The sequence below is a fragment of the Triturus cristatus genome, chromosome 9, assembly GCF_964204655.1.
Source record: "Triturus cristatus chromosome 9, aTriCri1.1, whole genome shotgun sequence".
NCBI classification, from domain to species: Eukaryota; Metazoa; Chordata; class Amphibia; order Caudata; family Salamandridae; genus Triturus; species Triturus cristatus.
Genome location: NC_140592.1, coordinates 1,147,983,274 through 1,148,006,041, shown reverse-complemented (window position 1 = coordinate 1,148,006,041; position 22,768 = coordinate 1,147,983,274). Strand labels below are relative to the sequence as shown.

Here is a 22,768-nt window from a genome sequence, read left to right as displayed (position 1 = left end):
AATGTACTTTAATGCACACTAGAACTAAATATTACACACGCAATATAGGCAAGATGCAATTTAGTATCCTGGGCGCTGATGTCTGATGATGCCTCTACTCACTACTTCCAACTGATTCTCCCCAGAGTTTAAGTGATAACGTGATTAGGCTCAGGTGCAGTTCACTCCCTCTGTAGCAAATTGTGTGTAGTCTTTCACAGTTCATGTTTACAGTTCTCACAGATGAGTCTTGGTTGCTCAGTTTGTGATGGATCGGTGCAATCTGACAGCTGCCCGCCTCCATTTCCATGCATACTCTTTCCCGCTTCTGGGAGAGCACATGAACCAACAACTCCAGCAGGGCGCCTTTGTGACTGCTGGTGCCCACTTGGTAGATGCATCTTCGGCGAGGTTGCTGCTTCACATCTCCAATGGCTGTAGACTGCGGGCTACAGGCGGAGATGGTGGTCCTTGTTTATGTCTGGGTCACACATGGAACAGGTGCGCCGGTGCTCTGTGGCCATCGGTGCAGACCCACCCCGGCCAATCACGTCCTGGTCATGCACAGGCCTGTTTTCTTGGGCCGCAGGACAATTCACCAACCTCACTAGTACTAGTAAGTCAGTTTGGTTCAGGCCACAATTTATTTTCGAGTGGCAGCTATGGTCGAGCTGCGTTTTTTTCTAGCACTGTGGTTGAAGTCCAGGTCCAATTTCTTCTGGGTACAGCAGCCAGTTACAAGCCACTCTTCTCCTGTTACCTGCTGACAGCGTGTAACACACATCACTCTCTGCAGCCCTCCTCTTTTGGCTGACACTACCAGCACCGGTATCACACGGCATCTTACCCCTTTTGGACAGTCACTCCTCTTGCAGTATTGGCAAGTTCTTTTCATCTCACTGCAGGCAGGCGGGCTTCTAGGTGATTCAGATCAGGTAAACAGCTCTTCCAACAAGAGCTGGCTGTCAATCAAACACCAGTTCTGGTTGCACAGCAGTACTCTGAGTTCTCTGCGCAGCACTCCCTTCCTCGGTTATAGAGAACTTGGTAATGGAACAACAAGGGGGTGGTAAGGTCCCCCTTCTCTACGTCAACATCGCCGGGATGCTGTCCAGTAATGCTTCTCACAGCAGGGTTGTCTCCACCCTGGAGCGCCCACAACAGTGACCTAAAGCGGTATGACATTTCTGCGCCTAGCTGTCATCAGCCAGCTGAAATGTGTGATCAGGGAAAAAGAAAAGGCTAGACCTCACCTCAACGATCCCTTTCACCAGCACAACAGAGTCTGCAATGCAGCCCCTGGATCAGCAAAAGGACTACTTGAATTTCTAAAGGTACCTTGTCTCCTCTTCTCGCACTTTAGTGTCGAGGTTTCCTCCTTCCTCCTTCGGGAATGTCAGAAATACACACCTACTGTCATTGAAAACTACTTGACTTCCAATTTGTCCAAAAGACTTGGCCAAGGTGTCCAAAATGGACCCAAAAGGCCTCCACTACTCTGGTTCACTTTCACACACCATGCATGTACCATGAGGGCTACACATACAACATACTTGGGATGTTAGCATTAGTAGATAGATACATACATACAAACGGAACTGAACATTAGTGGGCCAGTAGACCTACACTCCAGTAACACAGATAAAAAAATATTCTGGTTAAAACTGTGCATATTCCATCACCGCTTCATATGCTAAACCCATAACAGGGACCGTATTCTATTATCGGGCGCATTGGCAATTGCCACATGGTACAGGTTTTTCGTATTTAAATAAGACTCGCTGTCTGCAAGCCCCACAGGTCTCAGCGACTCACGTGCCTATTCACAAAGGTAAATTTGGTCATAAACATATGTTTATGACAGAATGAACCCTACTTATGCATGCCAGGATTTCACAAAGAGTTACCTGGCAGATATTTAAGTCCATTCACATGTGCAAGGAGGTTGACTCTAGTACAGAGCTCCCCACACCCATAAATACTTCTGTTGCAAGGCATGGTTAGCCATGGAAGCTTGGAATGCCGACAAACATGGATGTTTGCCAGCATGCACAAACATTTTAACTTCCTCATTTCACCTTGGAAGGTGTTGGAGATTTTCTCCAGCTACGGCTGTCTCACTCCCATGCGAGGGTAGAAAGGGGAACAGATTACCTCCAGATTTGCTGGGGCTCTAGGTGAAGTGGTTTCGCTATGGGGAAAATATATCCCCAGTGGAGAAAAATAATGTGCGTTTGTACAATTGATTCCATTCGCCCTGTACAGAGTTCTGTTGTGGAGAACTCTGCATTGCAGGAATAAGATCCTACTGGTGATGTCAAATGACTGTCAACGAATATTCAAGGAAAACTACACTTCGCACAGTTTCCCATGAATATTTCTGGGAATGCTTGTACATTTCTGAAAGTTATAACTCTACACTCACATAAAGGTGCAGATTTATTATATCTTTGTCATGTCTACCAGGTATTATTCATGCTGTCTAGAATGATACAAACTCACCTTCGCTTTTTCCAGCGCTGATAGTAGATAATGCTGAATTACAGGATCTGGACTGTAGCAGGAGATGTTGGCAGAGTCACAGTCCAGCTCCCACCAAGCCCGCCTGTTCTATGGTACATGTAGTCATTGCGAGTGGTGAGGATTTTCCCCACTCTTGTGGTTACCGATACCAGGGGTACAATCCGGGCCATTATATGCGGGACCTTGAAAGTCCCTTTAGAAATGAGGAATTACCAGGGAATCTAATTCCATGTTTGATTACTTTGGTTATTCCTTATTTCCCTCCGGATTTCCACACAGAGATTTCAGCAGCAAATATCTCTGCCTGAAAATAAACATCTGCAGAAATGGCAGATCTCATAATGCCGATTGGGCCGGTAACAGCAGTTACTTACAGTCATAATAGTAGCATAAAAAGTGAGCAGACTGTGCGCCCTTAGCCAGTCCACAACCTCCTATCGCCCACATCCCTTCCCTTCCAGCCTTCTTAACCCACTTACATTTGTCATCTGCATACAGCAGGTCATAAATTACAGCAAATCCCCCTAATTATGTCCTCAATTCCTATCCTTTTTGCAACATCAGCAAAGACAACTCTACTTTCACCACTGATGCATCAACGCCCGCTCTCAACCACCACCTTTCCCCAACCCTGAACCCTGTACCCCAACTCCCCTCCCATACCCCACCTCTCCCTGCCCTCCACCGCCAATTGCAACCCCTCCTGTTTCCATCGAGCCACCCAACATGCCGTGCTCTGCCCTACTCTCTCTGGAAAATAAGCTAGGTTCTCTCATCACCTCCATCTCCCAGCTTGTAGCTACAATTTCACTCTTAAGCTCCAAGATTTGCATCACCTCCATCTCCCAGCTTGAAGCTACCATTTCACTCTTAAGCTCCAAGATTTCCACCTTTCCATACACCTCAATTCCTTTGGAAAACACTCACCTTCCGACAAGGTGCACCTCGCCCCCACACCCCGAAATAGCCAATCATAACCTGTCATCTGCAAACATCGTGAACTCGCATAAGTCCTCGAACACCACACTTCTTCCACTTTCCTCTCCAAGTAAACCTACTGTTCGAGGCATGTGGGCTGCTGAATTCATATCTGTGCATAGATCGCCGCCTAGTGTTGGGTCCGGATGTTTGCACGTTGTTGTCCTGGAAGAGTCTTCGAAGTATCCTTGGATAGGTGACTCCTCCCCTGGACTACAGTGCGCATGGGCATCCTCTCCATCCTCAGATTGTTTTTTTCCGCCATTGGGTTCGGATGTGCTATCTTAGCTCAAGTTAGGAAAAACTTTGTCGAGGCCAAAAGGCCTTTAGTTCGCGTCGGTACTGTTTTATCGATCGGTTTTCGATACCACCTTGTTAGTTTACTAACTTTACGGACCGACTTTTTTCGCATTAGCCTGTCCATCGACTACTTCGACGATGGAATCGAGGACGCCGTTCAAGAGGTGTCCGGTATGCAATGCGAAGTATCCCCACATCGACGTCCATCCGGTGTGCAACAAATGCCTTTTGCCGGACCACGACGAATCAACATGCATGGCCTGTGCCCGATTCCGTTCCAAAAAGACTCTACGGAATCGACGAGCGGCGAGACTCGAAGCGCAGCACGCGGCACCGGCCCCAGCAGACATCTTCAACGAGACCGAAGATGTCGAAGAATTGGAAGTCCTACCCTCCAGTCCCGTTTCCGAACACGACTCCGGATTGGACGAAGTCGACGAATCACTCTTTCGCAGAGGTGAAGACGACACCGAGGTAGGAGACGACGAGGAGGCCTTAGGAGCCGAAGAGAGTAGCTCCAATGACGAACAAGGCCTACCTGTTCAGACCGCAGAAAGCCCAGTGCCACAGTCTATGGCTCCGGTCGAGGGATCGCCTTCGGGCCTTACCCGAGACCTATCCCGCAGTTCTTCGGCCCCGCCCTTGGGCCCGGCCTCGGACATTCAGCGGCAGCCATTACTGCCTAAACCGGCTGGTTTCCCTTCTACAAAACCGAAACCGAAAGCTGCACCGGTTCAAACGAAATTGAAACCGAAAGTGGCGCTGGTCGGATCGAGGCCTTCCACGCCTTCGACGCCAGCACAACCCGTCGGCACCGACCGCACCAAGAGAGACTTCGGTGCCGAACTTGAAGCGGGCGACGTCGGAGTCGACATACGTAAAAAGGCTGTCGGTGCCAACAAACCTGCTCGGCTCCCGGCGCCGACGCCATTGACTCCGACACCGAGGGCCGCACTGCCTGCTGCGTCTCGCATCGCTTCCACGCCAACACCGAAGCCTCACGCATCGAAAACGTCGACGGTCATTTGCGCCCCTCGACTCGATGAACCACCGGCGCCGAAAAAGCCCACGGCCGCCTCTACAGACCTGGGCGGCGCAAAGGCCTCAAAGGCGCTCCAAGTGCGACCCGTTGCGGCACAAAGCAGCAAAACCAAAACGGTCCTCCATGACCCCTCGGGTTCCGGACCGACTGAAGCTCCAGCAGCCTCTTCAGCGCCAGCCAACATTACTTTTGGCTTGCCTCCGTCCACAATCCCGAAAATATTCCAACTCAGGACACGGGTCACCCAGACCACAATTACACCTGCTGAGACGTCTCCGTCACATCTCATCGACGCCAACACCGGCAGGATGATTCTCCACGAGCGGAGAATAACTTCGGAGCCACCCTTGGAACCTTTCAGGATCCCACTAAAAAGGAAGCTGCCTGTGGAATCAGAACCTGTCCTTTATGAACCTTACCACTCACCCTACCAGGATCCACAATCATTCTCTCCCACGCACTCAGACACAGATGCGTTGGAGGACTACATGGGTGGCCAAGTCCCCTACCATGGAGACATAGACCCTGATGACCAGCAGGACCCTGATCACACTTGGGGCGACCCTGTAGACCCAGGTGCACCTCTCGATGCACAGGACCCACAACTCTATGGGGCAAAAACATCTCCCACAGAGGACACTGCAGCGTTCAACGCTCTTATTGAACGTGCTGCGAATAATCATGGGGTGCAGCTTCACTCTGACACCATCGAAGATGACTTTCTTTTGGACACTTTCGCATCCTCAGAAAGGCATGTAAAAACTCTGCCCATGCTGAAAGGGGTCCTCAAACCAGCCAAGGACATCTTCAAGGAACCCACCAGGGCACGGGTGATAAACCCCAGGATTGATAAGAAATACAGATCAGCGCCTGGAGATCCTACTTACATCAGAGGCCAATTACCACTAGACTCCATTGTCGTAGCGAATGCTCGCAAGAGGGAACACTCGCAAACGACAGGTGACGCTCCTCCCCCGGACAAAGAGTCCAAGGTGTTAGAGACCTCTGGCAAGCGAGTTGCCGCCCAGGCTGCCAACATATGGCGCATAGCCAACACTCAAGCGCTCCTTGCTCGCTATGATAGAGCGCACTATGACACACTGGAGCAACTATTCCAACATCTCCCTGACCAGTTCAAAGAAGGCGCAGAAATTCTCATCAGAGAGGGACAGCTACTCACGAATGCTTCCATCAAGTGTGCATTGGATGCCGCTGACACAGCTGCCAGGGCCATAAACACAAGCGTCATGCTGCGACGACATGCCTGGTTGCGAATCTCCGGATTCAAGCCTGAGGTGCAAAATAATATTCTCAACCAGCCTGTCAACCCCGACTATTTATTCGTGCCGGAGGTTGACACCACCCTTGAGAAAATAAAAAAGGACACGGACACTGCAAAGTCCATGGGCGCTCTCCAAACTCAGTCCTTTCGGAGCGGCTCCTTTCGTCGCCCCGGAAACAAAGGAGCAGGTAGAGGACAGGGGTCACAACAAACGTATAACAAAGGCAATACACAGACCACCTACGATTAAAACACCCGAGGTGGATATCGTGGCTCCAGTACAAAGGGCAGAGGACGCGGCTACGGCAACACCAGGTCCTCCCCCAAGAACAAGCAGTGACGCCCTCTCCCTTCCTCCCGACCACATAACACCTGTCGGGGGAAGGCTACAAAGGTTCCTGTCCACGTGGAACTCCATCACCACGGACAGGTGGGTCAAAGATATTGTCAAATACGGTTACTGTCTGGAGTTAACCTCCACTCCACCCACAATACCACCAAGAAACCGTCCTATGTCCTCAGAGCACTTAACGCTCTTACAGCAGGAGGTGCAAAGTATGCTTCTAAAAGGCGCTATAGAGGTCGTACCCGTCCACGAGCAGGGTACGGGAGTGTTCTCCCTCTACTTCTTAATACCAAAAAAGGACGGGTCACTCAGACCTATATTAGACCTGAGACCCCTGAACCGGTACATTCTTTCAGAGCACTTTCACATGCTCACTCTCCAGCAAGTCCTTCCGCTTCTCAAGCAGGGAGACTTCCTAGCCACGCTGGACCTCAAGGATGCGTATTTCCACATACCCATTCACCCCTCACACAAAAAATACCTCAGGTTCACTGTTCAGGGGCAGCACTACCAATTCAAAGTCCTTCCCTTCGGCGTGACAACAGCGCCCAGGGTTTTCACGAAGTGCCTAGCTACTGTGGCAGCACATCTACGGAGGCAGCACATACACGTCTACCCCTACCTGGACGACTGGCTCGTTCAAGCGAAGTCAGCCCAGCAATGTGCCAGCCACATGTCCCGCACCATTCACCTCCTTCACAGTCTGGGGTTCTCACTAAATTACCCAAAATCCCATCTCCAGCCCGCACACGTACAACAGTACCTAGGTGCGACTATAGACACTCTGGCGGCCACAGCTCAGCCGAATTTAGTGAGGATCAACAGCATGCAACTGCTGATCTCCAAGTTCAAACCCCAACACTCACTTCCAGCGCGAGTGTTCATGCAGTTGATAGGCATGATGGCCTCCTGCATCTTCATAGTCCCACACGCGAGATTACATATGCGCCGGCTTCAGGAGTGCCTAGCACGTCAGTGGAATCAGGCTCAAGGACAGTTGAAAGACCTAGTGTTGGTGAGCGGTCGGGCATACAACTCTCTGCATTGGTGGAACCCACAAAACCTTTGCAAGGGCCGACCGTTCCAAGAGCCGGTTCCACAGATAATACTGACAGCGGACGCTTCTCTCCAGGGATGGGGAGCTCATGTACTCCACTACACAGTGCAGGGACTATGGACGACACAACAAAAGAAGATGCACATCAACCTTCTGGAACTGATGGCAATCTTCTTGGCCATGAAGGCATTCAAAGTACACTTGTGCAACAAAGTCGTGTTGATCCGGACGGACAACATGACCGCCATGTACTACATACAAAAGCAGGGAGGAACACACTCTCCACAGTTGTCTCATCTGGCTCAGAGCATGTGGAAGTGGGCCATTCAGAGAAACATGTTCCTCATGGCGGAACACCTCCCAGGCAAGGACAACCAGATGGCAGATCTGCTCAGTAGACACAGCCACCAGATGCACGAGTGGGAGCTACATCCGTCAGTACTCCAACCGTACTTCCAGCAGTGGGGTCATCCAGAAATAGACCTCTTCGCCACAAGCGAAAACGCAAAATGCCAAAGCTTTGCCGCCAGGTTCCCACATCCGCAGTCGCAGTCGCAGGGCAATGCGATATGGATGAACTGGTCCGGCAGATTTGCGTACGCTTTTCCCCCAGCGCCGTTGATACCGCTGGTGGCTCGCAAACTCAGACAACACTCCCTGACACTCGTCCTAGTTGCTCCTACGTGGGCACGCCAGCCATGGTACACCACCTTCCTCGAACTTTCCGTGGTGCCGCATCAAAGGCTGCGGATCAAACCCGTGCATTTGACGCAGAACCATGGAGAGATTCAGCACCCAGATCCGCAACAGCTGAACCTGGCAATCTGGCTCCTGAAGTCCTAGAGTTTGGCTACCTCAACCTGCCACCTGACTGTATGGACATCATCAAGGAGGCCAGGAGACCCACTACAAGAGCTTGCTATGCAGCCAAATGGAAAAGGTTAGTCATTTATTGCAGTAATAATGACATTAACCCGCTGGACGCATCCATCCAAAACATCATTTGTTACCTATTACACCTATACCGATGCAATCTGGCGTACACCTCTATACGTGTCCATTTGACCGCAATATCAGCCTATCTGCAAACCAGGCAGCACCTCTCACTATTCAGAGTGCCTGCCATCAAAGCATTCTTGGAAGCACTCAAACGAGTCATTCCACCAAGCCACCCACCAGCTCCAATGTGGAACCTCAACCTGGTCCTCACACGCCTGATGGGTCCACCCTTTGAACCTCTACACTCATGCGAGATTCAATTCCTCACCTGGAAAGTAGCCTTCCTGGTAGCGATCACTTCTTTAAGAAGAGTTAGTGAACTCCAGGCACTAACCGTTCAAGAGCCATTTATACAGGTTCACGCCAACAGGGTCGTACTACGTACCAACCCCAAATTCATGCCCAAGGTAATATCGCAGTTCCACATGAATCAAACTATTGAACTGCCCGTTTTCTTCCAAAACCCACAAACTGTCGCAGAAAGGGCACTCCATACACTAGATGTAAAGAGGGCCCTCATGTACTACATCGACAGGACTAAACCCTTCAGGAAGACAAAACAACTGTTCGTTGCCTTTGCCCCGCACCACAAAGGTAACGCCATCTCCAAAGCAGGGATAGCCAGATGGATAGTTAAGTGTATTCAAATCTGTTATCAAAAGGCAAAACGCACATTAACTATTCCCCCACGAGCCCACTCAACACGTAAGTTAGGGGCCTCCATGGCTTTTCTAGGAAATATTCCCCTGCATGATATATGTAGAGCAGCCACATGGTCCACTACACACACATTTACCAAGCACTATTGTGTAGATGTGCAATCAAAACAGCAGGCAGCTGTAGGACAGGCTGTTCTCAAAACTCTTTTTCAGACTGCTGCAGCTGGCACTGGTAGCCGCCGCTAATAGAGGGCACTGCTATACATTCTATGCACAGATATGAATTCAGCAGCCCACATGCCTCGAACTGAATATGCTACTTACCAGTATGCATCTGTTCTTGGCATGTAGGGCTGCTGACATTCATATCGCCCTCCCTCCTCCCCGGCGCCTGTCGCAGCTGCAGCTCTCAGAATTACTGTAAAGCATGGTCATCACTTACTGTATCTACTCCATCACTGCCACAATGGCGAAAAACAATCTGAGGATGGAGAGGATGCCCATGCGCACTGTAGTCCAGGGGAGGAGTCACCTATCCAAGGATACTTCGAAGACTCTTCCAGGACAACAACGTGCAAACATCCGGACCCAACACTAGGCGGCGATCTATGCACAGATATGAATGTCAGCAGCCCTACATGCCAAGAACAGATGCATACTGGTAAGTAGCATATTCATTCTACACTATTCCGACCATCACCTCTGTCAGAACCAATCATCCACCTAAATCCTCACGAGCACCCTCATAAGTATAATATCCCTATCACCCCTCATAGCCCAAGTACCCCCATCACCAAAACAGTCTCGACTGAGTTTCGCTGTCTGCTCCACAACTGCAGATCTGCAATAAAACACAAACTTGAAATCTCTCATACCATCATCCCTCACAATATAGACATGCTCTTCCTCACAGAGACCTGGTTCAATGATACATCTCACTCTGTTTGATCTCCTTTTACCAACAGGCTATTCTATATTTAGAAATGACAGAATAGACAAAGTTGGGGGAGGTGTTGCAGTCATCTTTATTAACTCCCTTCAACTTAAGGCTTTTCCTAACAGCTCCTTCCGCACCTTTGAATGCCTATCTCTTGAGCTTCAATTGCACCACCGCTCACTCCTCAGATTCCATATCATTTACCGCCCGCCTGGTAGCGGCCCCTCGTTTATGGAGGAACTCACTGACTTCATCAGCGACCAATACTCCCAAAGTGACAATTCAGATCTTTGTGGGTGACTTCAATCTCCACTGGTGCTCGCTGGAAGACTCTTCTGCGAATATGCTAGCCTCCTTCCTCTCCGCAAACTATCTTATCCAACAGTGCACAGAAACAGCACACTCTAAGGACTCAATCCTGGACCTTGTTATTTCCAAAGCAGGCATGCTTACTATCGCTATCCCTATTCATGTAGACTGGTCTGACCACCTCCTCATTCCATTCTCTCTTCACCAATCACACTCAATAACTCTCGCCCAACCTAAGAGGACTACCTCCAGGTTCCGTAACACTACAAATATTGACCCTCTGTGATTCGTCTTTGCTATCACTCCCAAGGCTAGACCCGAAACTGGATGTTAACGAACTCACCTCCCAATGCCTCTCAGTCCTTGCAGTCGAAATCAATAACGTCGCTCCTCTTCAAAGGAAAAGGCCTACTCCCTCAGCACCTTGGTTCAACAAGTCCCTCTATGAAGAAAGGAAGTACCTAAGAATCCTGGAGAAACAATGGAGACAAGCACCCTCCACCAATAATTTGGCCACGCTTCGTTCAGCAAGATCCAGTTACCACAAGCACATCTTCCTTGACAAAGCATCGCACTTCAGAACCCTCCTCGACTCAGCCAAAAATAGACCCAAAAAACTATTCGACCTCATCAAGAATCCCAACCACTCTCCCCCAACCTCCAAGCTGGAGGATTCTACAAAGAAAGCAGCGGAATTCGCTGTATTCTTTGACGAAAAAGTGAAATCACCTGTGGATCAGGTGATTCATCCTAACCCTCCAGAGGAGCGCAAATCCTTAGCCATTTGGCAAAAGTTTGACTCCTTCTCTGAAGATGCCCTCCTCAAGTGCATCCTCGAAACAAAGCCCTCATACCATTCTCTTGACCCCATCCCTAGTGCCATTGCTATCGACTTCTACACCCATTCTCTCTCCTATTGGACCACTCTGGTTAACCTCTCCCTCAGTGAAGGCTCCCTTCCTGTTTCCTTGAAAACTGGGCAGGTTACCCCTCTTCTTAAAAAACCCACTGCTGATGTGAACGACCTCAACAACTTCCGCCCCATCACTAACCTACCTTTTCTTGCGAAAATCACAGTAAGATGTGTAGCGAAACAACTCTCCCGTCATATCAAGGACAATGATCTTCTTGATAATTTCCAGTCTGGCTTCATTCAAAACTGTAGCACTGAAACAGCCCTGCTGCAAGTGATTGATGACGTGCTGCGGATACTCGATTCAGGGGAGTCTTGTCTTCTAATTCTCCTTGACCTTTCTGCAGCCTTTGACACTTTCAATCACAACACTCTCCTTAACACTCAACAGAGAATGGGCATGGAAGGCACAGTGCTCAAATGGTTTGCTTCCTTCCTCTCTGATAGATCCCAAATTATCAAAATAGCGAACAGTCTTTCATCTCCTTTGGCGGTAGGTCAAGGTGTTCCTCAGGGCTTTATACTTGCACCCACTTTGTTCAACCTCTATTTGGAACCCTTGGGAAATCTCCTAAGTAAATCTGGGATCCTCTATCATCTCTATGCAGACGACACTCAAATCTACCTTAAGGTGTCCTCCACACACGATCTCTCCATCCTAAACTCTACTCTCAACTCCATTCAAAACTGGATGTTAACTTATCAACTGATTCTGAATCCCTCCAAAACTGAATTCCTCCTCCTCTCCTCCTCACTCTCTCCTCCTCCGGTTCAACCATGGATGGATCAGATGAATCTACTTAACAATAAACCCATCATTGTCTCACGTACTCAGAGGGTTTTTCTTAAACCGTTCAAATCAGAGGGTAAACCCCTCCTATGTGGTGTGCCTCAGGGCTCAGCGCTTAGCCCTCTATTTTTTAACGTGTATCTTGCCCCTCTGGCTGAGGTTGTGGAATCCTGGGGGATCAGAGTGATCTCCTATGCTGATGATACTCAGCTTATGTTTTCTTTTAGAGATCACTCTGACTCCAGTTTCACCAGCTTTCGTGATTGTCTTGGCAATATATGCTCCTGGATGACTTCTAATGATCTCAGACTCAATACTGATAAGACGGAGGTTTTATTTTTTAATCAGAAAACTATTCCCTCTACCACCTTGTGGTGGCTGAGTGTGCTTAATCCTCCTCCTATCCCCGTCCAAACTGCACGTAACCTGGGCTTTCAATTTGACAATGCTCTTTCTTGTAAAGCTCAAATTAATAAGATCACGGCAGCTTGCTTCGGGAAACTGCGTATGATTAGGAAGATCTTTCCTTATCTTCCTCTAGATGCTCGTAGAACTGTCATTCATGCCCTGATTACGTCACATCTGGATTATGCTAACAGTCTCTATGCCGGTGCCCCCTTGTACCAAATTGAACGTCTTCAGATCGTTCAGAATGCGGCGGCGAGATTGATAGGCAACATCCCCTATCGCCAGTCGGTTGCGTCCTATTGTAGGAAGCTACACTGGCTTCCCATTGCCCGTCGCATTCAGTTTAAGATGCTGACGCTGGCTTTTCGGGCCCTCAACGGACTAGGCCCAGGCTACTTGAGAAAAAGATTGGTGCTTTCTCAATCGGCCAGATCCTTGCGGTCGAACAATCTAAGACTTCTTATTGTTCCACGATTCCGCCGCTTCAGGTTGGGCGGGAGAGCCTTTACCGTAATGACGGCCAAACTTTGGAACAGCCTGCCGCTTGATCTTAGATTTCTTCCTTCTGAATCTCTTTTCCGTAACAAACTGAAAACCTGGTTGTTCTCCACCCCTTAATTGCTCTTTCTCCTAGTATGCAGTCTGCAGCGCCGGGACACCCCCTTTGGGGGTAGCCGTGCGCTTTATAAGCTTCTTAAATAAATAAATAAATAAATTGTCAACAACGCAAAATCCCTTGGTGTCGTACTCGACAACAAGCTCAATCTACTCCCCACATTAATTCCATTGCAAAGTCTGCTCGATACCAACTGTGCCTTCTTTGGGGGATTCGTCGCTTCTTCCCGGAACAAGACCTAAAAACCCTGGTCCAATCGCTGGTCCTCTCTAGATTGGACTACTGCAATTCTCTTCTTACCGGCCTCCCATAATCCCACCTGTCCCCCCTTAAATCTGTTCTCCACTCAGCAGCTCGTTTCATATATGGGGCCAAAAGAAGTGACCACTTCACACCCTATTTATCTTCCCTCCGTTGGCTTCCCATCGAGGCAAGATCTATCTACAAGACTGCCTGTATCACCCACAAATCTTTGCACTCCTCCTCTCCTCGTTACTTGGCGTACAAACTGAAACTCTCTGGAGGCTCTAGACCATCAAGTAATGCGGAAAAGTTATTGCTTGAAACTCCCTTTTTCAAAAAGGAAAGATCGATGGCCCAGTCCTTTTCAGGCAATGTGGTGAGAACCTGGAACTCACTTCCACCTCAACTCCGGACCACCACCTCTTCCCGGTCCTTCAAAACTGACCTCAAATTTCTCCTCCTTCAAAGACCCTTCCAAATCTAATTCGCGCCCTCTCTATTCCCTCAAGGAAGTTCTTTCATTATAGAAAATTCTGTACTCCATGCCTATAGAAGTGCCTTCCTAGTGTGTTCTTGTGTTTTGAGTGACTGCCACTTATTGCAGTATTATACCTCTACTTGTATCTTGTGTGCTTCTCTTGTCACTTTTTCCTCTTGTAACGTTTGCTTTTGTTATTTGCACACTTGTCACCTTTGCCTGATGCAATGTAACGTTTGCTTTTGTAACATGCCCACTTGTAATTCTCTCCTCTCCTTGTGTAACGTTACTGTTCCTATTGTGAAGCGCTCTGACACCTTTGGGTAAAGTCCGCGCTATATAAAAACACATTAAATAAATAAAAATAAAATAAGAACATGTGCTGCGAAAGCAACATTCCCTGTTACTTTAGAAACCGAAAAGAAGATACATTGAGAAGGTATCTTGCACGACTTCTATGTGTCGGACACACCTTGTATGCAGTTTCACGCAGGCAAAAACCCATGCGTATTTCACATAATACGTCTCATTTTGGCAAACATCACATGGATTTTTGCGGGGAAAATAAATTTGATTTCGCCCACGCCTAAATAAGACTAGCTTGTTGCTGGTCCCGTTCTTTGTAATGTTTTTCGAGTGCAGTAGCAGAGAGGGTCCCCCGAGGAGTTCCCCTTGCACTCCCAACCAGCAGTGGTGATACCGCTGAGCAGGCCTGCTTCACTGCCTGCATGGCCGCTGAGAGGGTTCTATAGTATGTAGCTACTGTCATCGGGTAATAGAGGCGACCTGACTAGTTTTACAACCCTCACCGGCGAAGAGGGATTTCTATATTTAATGATGCTCGCTGGATATTATATGAGGATATGTGTTACTTCTGTTTCTGATTGCAGTACGTCCGCAGTGGGCTCTTGAGGAAAGGCTGTAGGAACCTTTGACCGACTGGCATCAGCAGCGAGTGTTCAATTTCTACAGTATATCACAAAGGATGTTTGTTTGTTGTACTGGCTATTTACATTTAAATTACTGTTAACATAAAACATTGGCATGTGAGTGGGCCGAGTGTTACTGGGCTCGACAGACTGATTTACATAAAGGTAATATAGATGTGAGTGGTACATAGTCGGTGCTAATCCTGAAGATGTGGTTAAGTCCTGTCTCGTGAGGTCCTTTGAAGGCGCCCAGTGTGGTTTATGCAGCGCCGGCACCATTTCCAGTCCGATGGAGTGAAATTTGATCACGACATGGCGGTTACTTTATTACTAAAATATAAATATTATAACTATAATCCTTCTGTTTTTACATTGAAAAAACGCATGCTTTGGTCTGTATTTGACAACCTTGTTTTGTTTTCGTTTCCCCCCATGCAGCGCCCTCCCGGCCCTTCTGGACTCCGATGAGGTCAGTAAATTCCTAGACTCAAACTCGAGTCTCGTGAGCGAGCACGTGAAGCACGCGAGGCTTAGCGTCGCGCGGCCAGCTCTTCCTGCCTGATTCGAGGGGGGGGGGGGGGGGGTTAGTCTTGTGATATTAATAGTGGTGATAGAGTGCTTGAATCCGCCAAGCAGCTAGCTGTATGTTCAAGACAGTCTGTGTGTGATGTTGCATCCGTCTCAAATCCTTTGTGAGACTGCGCCCTCCACTGATGTGTCCGAGTTCTAAAGCAGAGTACACACGCAGACACACAAAACTCATAGGTTTATGGATATTCACAACATGTTCTTGGCAATTCTGACACTGAAAACGCAAAAATGCACCTAAAAAATGTTCCTAAAACATGTTCGAGTAATGATGTATTCATAGTGGGAATGGATGTTTAACTTCCTCAAACGTTTTAACAAGTGGGTGAGGATTTTCCATAGAGAGAACTATTTTTTCTGCAGAGGAAAAGATTAAAATAAACGTATGCATGACTTACTCGCGCAGATCTTCAATGAGTGGAAATATTGCATGAGCCAGGTCCGTATGAGCACAACTGGAAATCTACAATTCTATGGACATTTACTCCAAACGTAGAAGGAAGCCTGTGCGGTTGGATGTCTTTTTAAAGCTTGGCTTTGTGAGTTTGCTCTGTTGTGCCCGCGGCATGTGCAGATTAGATCCCACAAGGACTAATGTTAACCGTGGCCCACCCAGGTCTAAGAAAGGCTTTTTGTGCTCAACACTAAGCCGTGTGGCGTTCTCTAAAACATAAATGGAGTTATCTCATCCAAAGGAAACTGATCCCCTGCACCTGCCTGAGTAAGAAGATGCTAAGGACCTGTGGTGGGTGTCTGCTAAATGGTCTTTGCAGAACCTGCTGGCCACAGGTTTGAGTCCGTCTGAGTCTTTGTACAATGATGAAATGAGTAACCTTGAGATTGATAATAATGCTAAATGTTATTTACTCACCAGGGAACAAATCGGATTGTGCTACGTAAATATTTAAAAAAAAAACACAACAGTGTATCAAGCACACTTTGAAACCAGGATCAGAAGCCACGACTCGCTGGCTCGATTTATTGCCTCCTCGTGTGTACACCTGAGCCTCATTATACAGCTCTGGGTTGAGTGAGGTGAGTGGGAAGGCTAGGCATTCATTATGTTTGTGCTTTTCTTTCAGGAGAGGCTGATAACCCACTTTGAGAGGTCGAAAATGGAATGAAGGCAGAACAGAGGTATCTGCAGCACAAATAGTTCCCTTTGGAAAGTGGATCAACTTAATGGGATTCCTCCTGTGACTGGAAAACAAGCTGACATTTTGCATTCTACTTACCTACATGAGCGCGCCTTCAGCGGAGCCTTGTGGTGGCTGAGCCAGGAATATTTCACACAAAGGACAAAATAAAACTTTTCACGTGTGCACCACCTCCAGAATCCTGGACCTGGAAGTTGCTCTAATTTTATTTTGTTTTTGGTCCCTTTATCTATGTGTTTTTAAAGTAACTAAACCAACAGAACCTCTTGGCTGCTGACAGAGAACTGTGAGGACTGGACCAAGTACCTACCACAGGCATGCCCGAATGTTCTTTTATTGTGCTGTTCTTTACAGGGTAAAGCATTTGGTGATGGAAGCGGTCCTTTCGCATGGCACCTTGTTAAGGACATAAACATTCACAAGGAAGTCTTACTCGCTGATGTTATTTTTTTTGTTGTAAGCAATTTAATAAGTGCAATTTTTGTTATAAAAATACATTATGTCTTACAAGTTGACCTCATGATTTGATTTTTATTAGTGTTAAAGCAACTTGTGTTCTACCCGAGAAGGCTCAACACAATATTTGTATCGCGCAATAATGACCCGGACACAAGGCAAAAAGCCACTTTATTAAGACACGCTTGTAGTCATCGAAATTCATTAATTCAAAGACAATACATGAACCAGAATCATCCTCTCTAATACATAATGTTTCCTGACCTCCTCCGTCCCTTAACAACCCCAAACTTGCAACAATTCCTTAGAACAAATCAACTCTCCACCACAAACTTTCATCTTCCAGTCCCAGTCCTTCCCTTGCATTACCCAATCTCTCTCACACACCCTACAAGTCATCTCCAAACACTCCTCTTCTTCCCCTCCCCCCACCCCTCCAGAGTCACCCCTTCCCCTAGGGGTGGATACGCGGTACCTGACTCTCCACCCTCGCCAAAATAAAGTGCTAGGAAACCCCTGAATAGATGTCTTCCTGCCCCACCCTGTAAGTTTAAACACTGCACTGCCAGCTAAAACTACCGACCATCACACCACAAACTCTCCTTCCACATGTTTTCCAGTAAATCCCAAAGTTCGAAATAAGTAAAAAGAATTCCCAAACTTAATTAAATGGACACCTTCATCTCGAAACAAGAAAACCTCTTCTTCCTTGATATGGGTATGGGCTAAAGTTGTGATTCTGATAGATTGGCCAAAAACTCTCATTGCTCTATTTAATTTGCGTCTCATACAGTTGCATGTTTCAAAGCACCTCTCCAACGACAATGTGCTACAAACTCAGTCCAGATCACGGTTGTTCCCACACACATATTTTTTTGCAGAAGTAAATTCTCCATCTGCTTCAATAAAGACAACCTGTAAAGGGGAACCAAATTGTTCTTACCTAGGTGTATGATAAACATGTCCGGGCATCCCCTGGCAGCAAGTAGTTGTAATAGCAATGCCAGCAAACCACTGTACCTCATGCCACTCCTACCCTTCCATAAAAGCTCGTGTAAGCTGCTTGGAAGACCCAGCAAACTGTGCCGACCAGCAAACAAATGAGTGAGCTGCTATCCATGTGCCCAATTTGGCCCTCACTGGCCCAGCAATGCAACCTGCAGCATAATCGTCAATAAATACAAACATACACCATAAACATAACAACATCTGATATATCTTTCACAACATTGTGACTTCCATCTACCAATTCATTTAATTGTCTGCCGAGAAACATCCAACCTTGCAGCCTCAGTTGCTGCGCCTATTCTAAAGGGCTGTGTGTCATATCACTCTTTGTCCAAGCAGATCACCGCCATTCTCATTCCAGCCAATAGATTGGATGCTGTCACTCTGGACCCATTTTCATTACGGACTATCTCATCTTCCTTGCATCCCAGCCACACCAAGAAACTCTCCCACTCCCTCACAGGACAGAGGTCTGCCATATTACCAGTTTGCAAACAAATCCACCTGCCTCTTCCCTTTTGGTCTGTTTTCAACATTCTCATCCAAATCCTCAAACAACCTGATACGCAAAAATCTTCACCATGCAACAGGCCTGACCTTACTTTGGAACCAAACCGTTCTAAAGTCCGAAATGCACCAAAAACATCCACACCACCGCCAAACGAAACAATTTCACTTTGAAAGAGTCATAACAGCTACTAGACACTGTAAGTAACAACAGTGCTAATAACTGTACAGTTACTGATTCCCTCAGGTTATCCCTAGTACCCAGCTCCCTGCCCAACCGCTCAACATCCTCCTAACAAGCTCACACCCTACTGGGTCATAACCCCACCATAGCTTCCCATAAAAGGATACCCCTGCCAGTTTACCTGCAATTGTACTGTGTGAAACTCAGAACAAATCTGACAATGTCCCTCTCCCTTTCTTTGTGCATCATTCCCATTCCATCACGCTTCCTGCACCAACATTGTACAAACTCCTGCCATGCTTATAGATCGCTCCTTTTTGTAGCTTCTGACACTGATTTTCCCCCCAATTCAACTACTCCTTCTCCCTTCCCACCCCCACCCAGATGGCACTTCTGTCTTCTTGTCTTCCCCTCGGGATGGCAGACTGCAAAATCTCCACCACTGTGAACGAAAAAAAGCGTCTTCTATATTATTGCTCGCCCCTGGGCACATGTCTAGCTTGAAATACAATATTCCATTGCAGACTCAATAGCATATGTATCCTGAGCAGACACAATACTCTCAAATGCTTCATCTTCTGTCAGTTTACAAACTCAACCACTGCCCTGTTGTCCACATGAAACATTTCTGTTCTATTTCCAATTCTCTTCCCCCAAGCAATCCGGGCCACCAGTAGTGCAAAGAATCAGAAAAGGCTATGCTTCTACATAGCTCCAACCAATGTGCTCCCCATTCTTCAGCGCACCACCTGCCATCCCAGAAAATCCCAAATTCTTTGGCGCCTGTGACATCCGAAAATATCTGGACCTGCCAAGTAGTCTCATCCTCCAAGAAACCAATGGGGTCCAAAATCATCCTAAAAAGCTCTCCAGATGCACAAATCTACCCTCACCGACATGGAAATTCTCACTCTATGATGCGGTAAAGAAACCCCGCCATTGCAAAACCCAACCTTCTACAAAAGGCTTCCCCTGCTCTGATCACTCTACATGTAAAGTTCAAATAACCAAGAAGTTTCTCTACTGTTCGTAAAGTCACTTTCCGTTTAACAATAACAAACCCCGAAAAGCCTGTATCTCATGCACCTTGGTGTCCAGTAGCTTTTTCATTATCTATAGTGTGTTCAGTTCTATTCGTAAAAAGGTCAAGAACGTTATTGAACCCTCAGTCCTCTCAGCCTCTAGTGGGACTTTCAAGTCTTGCGCCAAGCTCTCAAAACAACACAGCCTATTGACCCTCACCTGTCCTGTTCTTGCCTACAGACAGACAGAATATCATCCAAATAGTGGCAAACCAAATTGTGACTGCTAAAATTCTTAAACGCCCACTGCAGGAAAGTGCTAAACATCTCAAAAAGTGAACAGGAGATGGCACAACCCATTGGAAGCACTTTGTTGACATAAATGCCGCCACTAAATTGCATACCCAACACTTAAAAGTTTGACGGGTATACTGGCATCAGGCGGAAATCAGACTAAATGTCATTCTTTGCCAATTCAGGGCCAAAGCCCCCACTCTTCACCAGCTTCACTTCATCGTCCACTGACGTGTATGACACAGTGACATCTGCATCTGCAATGTAGTCATTAACTCACTACCCTTCCAGCCATGACAAGTGATGAATTAAACCGTACTTGTCCCTTCCACTTTCTCGAGCACAACCCCTAAAGGGAAAATCAGCAATTTGGAAAAGGCCATTCCTAAAATGGGCCTGTAAACCTGCCTTTCTGTATTTCTTCTAGTTTCTGCTGTACCACATGTGATAACTCTCTAGCATATTTCAAATTGTCAGCCCACCATCTCACCCTGGGACCCTGATACCCCAACTTGAAACTTTCTTGAAAACCCCATGCCAAAAGTGTCGCTGTTTCTGTTAGGATAAAATTGAAGCCACCACAGAAGTCTAGCCACCTTAATTGCTGTAGGCGCCCTTTGGAATGGGTTGAACTACCTGTCCCCTTCCCGTTGCCCGTCTCCGCTGCTCTCCATTGTTGGCCATGGCAAAACATTGTGTCATTGGGTGATGTCCCCTGCATTTTGAACGTTCATGCTTGTAACCACAGAACTGTCCAGGGCAAAACCCTCTATTAAATCTGCAGCATGCTTATGATTTAAGGATCTGTATACCTAGTGACCCCGCCCTTTGTTGGGCCAGTATTGAAAGAGCCTATAAATTATTGACAAACCACTCGCAGTATCCGTGGTTACTGAGGGGTGTGTAGAAGACATCCAGTGTAGCCATAACTCGGAGTCTGTGTCAGTCCATGGCTTTTCTGGGTTCATACTCGTCCTATCCCTTCGTCATAGCATAACCAGGCATATCCCCAAAATGAATCTGAGACTTGCGTATTGTATCCATATACTTCAAGAGCCACCGCCCTGTCACTGTACTTCTCACAATATATACTAATAATAATTAAAAAAAGCTGATGTTCAATTATCCACAGTCACCGGTACTCTACGGTGCGTGGCCAATTCCCATTCCTCTTCTTTAGAACCTTTGTTAGATTGCACGTTTCTGTGTAATAGTTAAAAAAAACTTTCACATATTCATGTTTCCAAATCTTATTCTTTGTCTTTTTCAGACAGGTGGGATCCTAAAGGAATTGCTAACCCCAAGTATGGTATCTTCTTCCTATGTTGATACTTCTCCTCCCCTTCCTCCTTATTCACTTCCTCCTTACCTTTATTTTATCGTCACATTGCATTTCCTTGTTGCACATTTGTTTCACCTTCTCAACTTTCTTCACACCCTGACCTTTGTTACAACGGATTTCCCACAAAGCTCACCCTGCCCTTTTTCTTGTATTTTTCCATCCTCTATCCCTACAGATTGTTTTTTCACCATAGCATACCCCTTGTTTCCCATGTCCCAAACCGACCACCACTCTCATGTATCTTTAGGCAACTTCACTGTACAACTGCCATCCTCCGCTCTGCTTTCCGATTTGCTCCTCCTTGGTTGTGCTGCACCTCCGATGGTGTTCTGTTCATACACACACGACCTTTGAAAGTCACCAAATCCCCTCTTTCCTCCTGTTAAGTCTTATGACAGAACTATGCTTACTGGTAGAGGAAATCCCACCTGACCTTCCCTAATCTTGTTCTATAACCCATCAGCATTACACTCTTTGCCCTCTTTAAAAATATCAGTGTCGTCACCATAAACCGAGACCACATCATCCACTACTGACTCATACCAATCACTCACTCCCAGTCTTGTACCATCACCCACATCCACATATTTTCTCCATCCTCTTGAAGTGGTGGATTGCTGCTTGTCAAAGCGATCTCTCGTAGCTAGAAAAGCCGCCGAAGACTTCCCTAGGCCTTCAGACCAATGTCCAGGAGCCGTATCCTGCTCCACTGGCTTCCGCTTAATGGCAGCTGCTAATGGCAGTGATGAGATCCCATTTGCTGCCCCCAGGTCGATCCTACATACGGGATCTCCCACTTTGCGAACCCCAAAAGCGACTCCAGCTTCCTGCATAAACCTCCCATCCTCTTCCTCACTGATCCAAATGCATTTACCCTTGCTTACATCTCTAGACTCCAATTGCATACTATGCCCGTCTAAACCCAGTACTAAAACAACAGTGGTAGAAGTATCATTTAAAGGGACAAAAACCAGTGGCCTTATCAGTATCCGCGTTGGCCCACCCTTCATTCATTTCTTCCATTGGGATCATTATAGGGGTTTTACCATATCTTGCCCCATTATCACATGTCCCTCTGAGCTCCAGTTTCAAAATCTCCCATCGCATCTGCGCTGTGAGCCCGCCACAACCCTTGAGAGCGGCCCCTACTCCTGGGAGGTGGGCATGTGGCAACTGCCCAACCTTCTCTTCTGGGCTCACTCATGACCACCCATGCCGCCATGCCACGCAAAGCATGTGCAAAGCTTCCCTGGCAGCCACACATTTATCTCCCTCCATGACCCGTGCTCTTAACTGAGTTTGGGGAAAAAAAAACATTAACTATTACCTAAATGGAATCTCTGACCTGCTTCCCAGCTCACAAAGTGGAGCCCGCAATAAGACTCGACCTCCCCTTAAATGTCACCTATAAAAAAACAAAAC

General features: G+C 47.3%; 1 protein-coding gene across 2 annotated transcripts in view; it reads left to right on the top strand.

Annotated features, from left to right (window-relative positions):
- The window catches only part of TMEM87A (transmembrane protein 87A), a 161,008-nt gene extending 143,960 nt beyond the window's left edge, over positions 1–17,048 (top strand). For both annotated transcript variants that reach the window (XM_085627094.1, XM_085627095.1), the window contains exons 19-20: positions 15,227–15,257; positions 16,459–17,048. In XM_085627094.1, coding sequence (XP_085483220.1) covers positions 15,227–15,257; positions 16,459–16,500 — 73 coding nt within the window. In that variant the 3' untranslated portion in view covers positions 16,501–17,048. The remainder of the gene's footprint in view (positions 1–15,226; positions 15,258–16,458) is intronic.
- Positions 17,049–22,768: the final 5,720 nt, after the last annotated feature.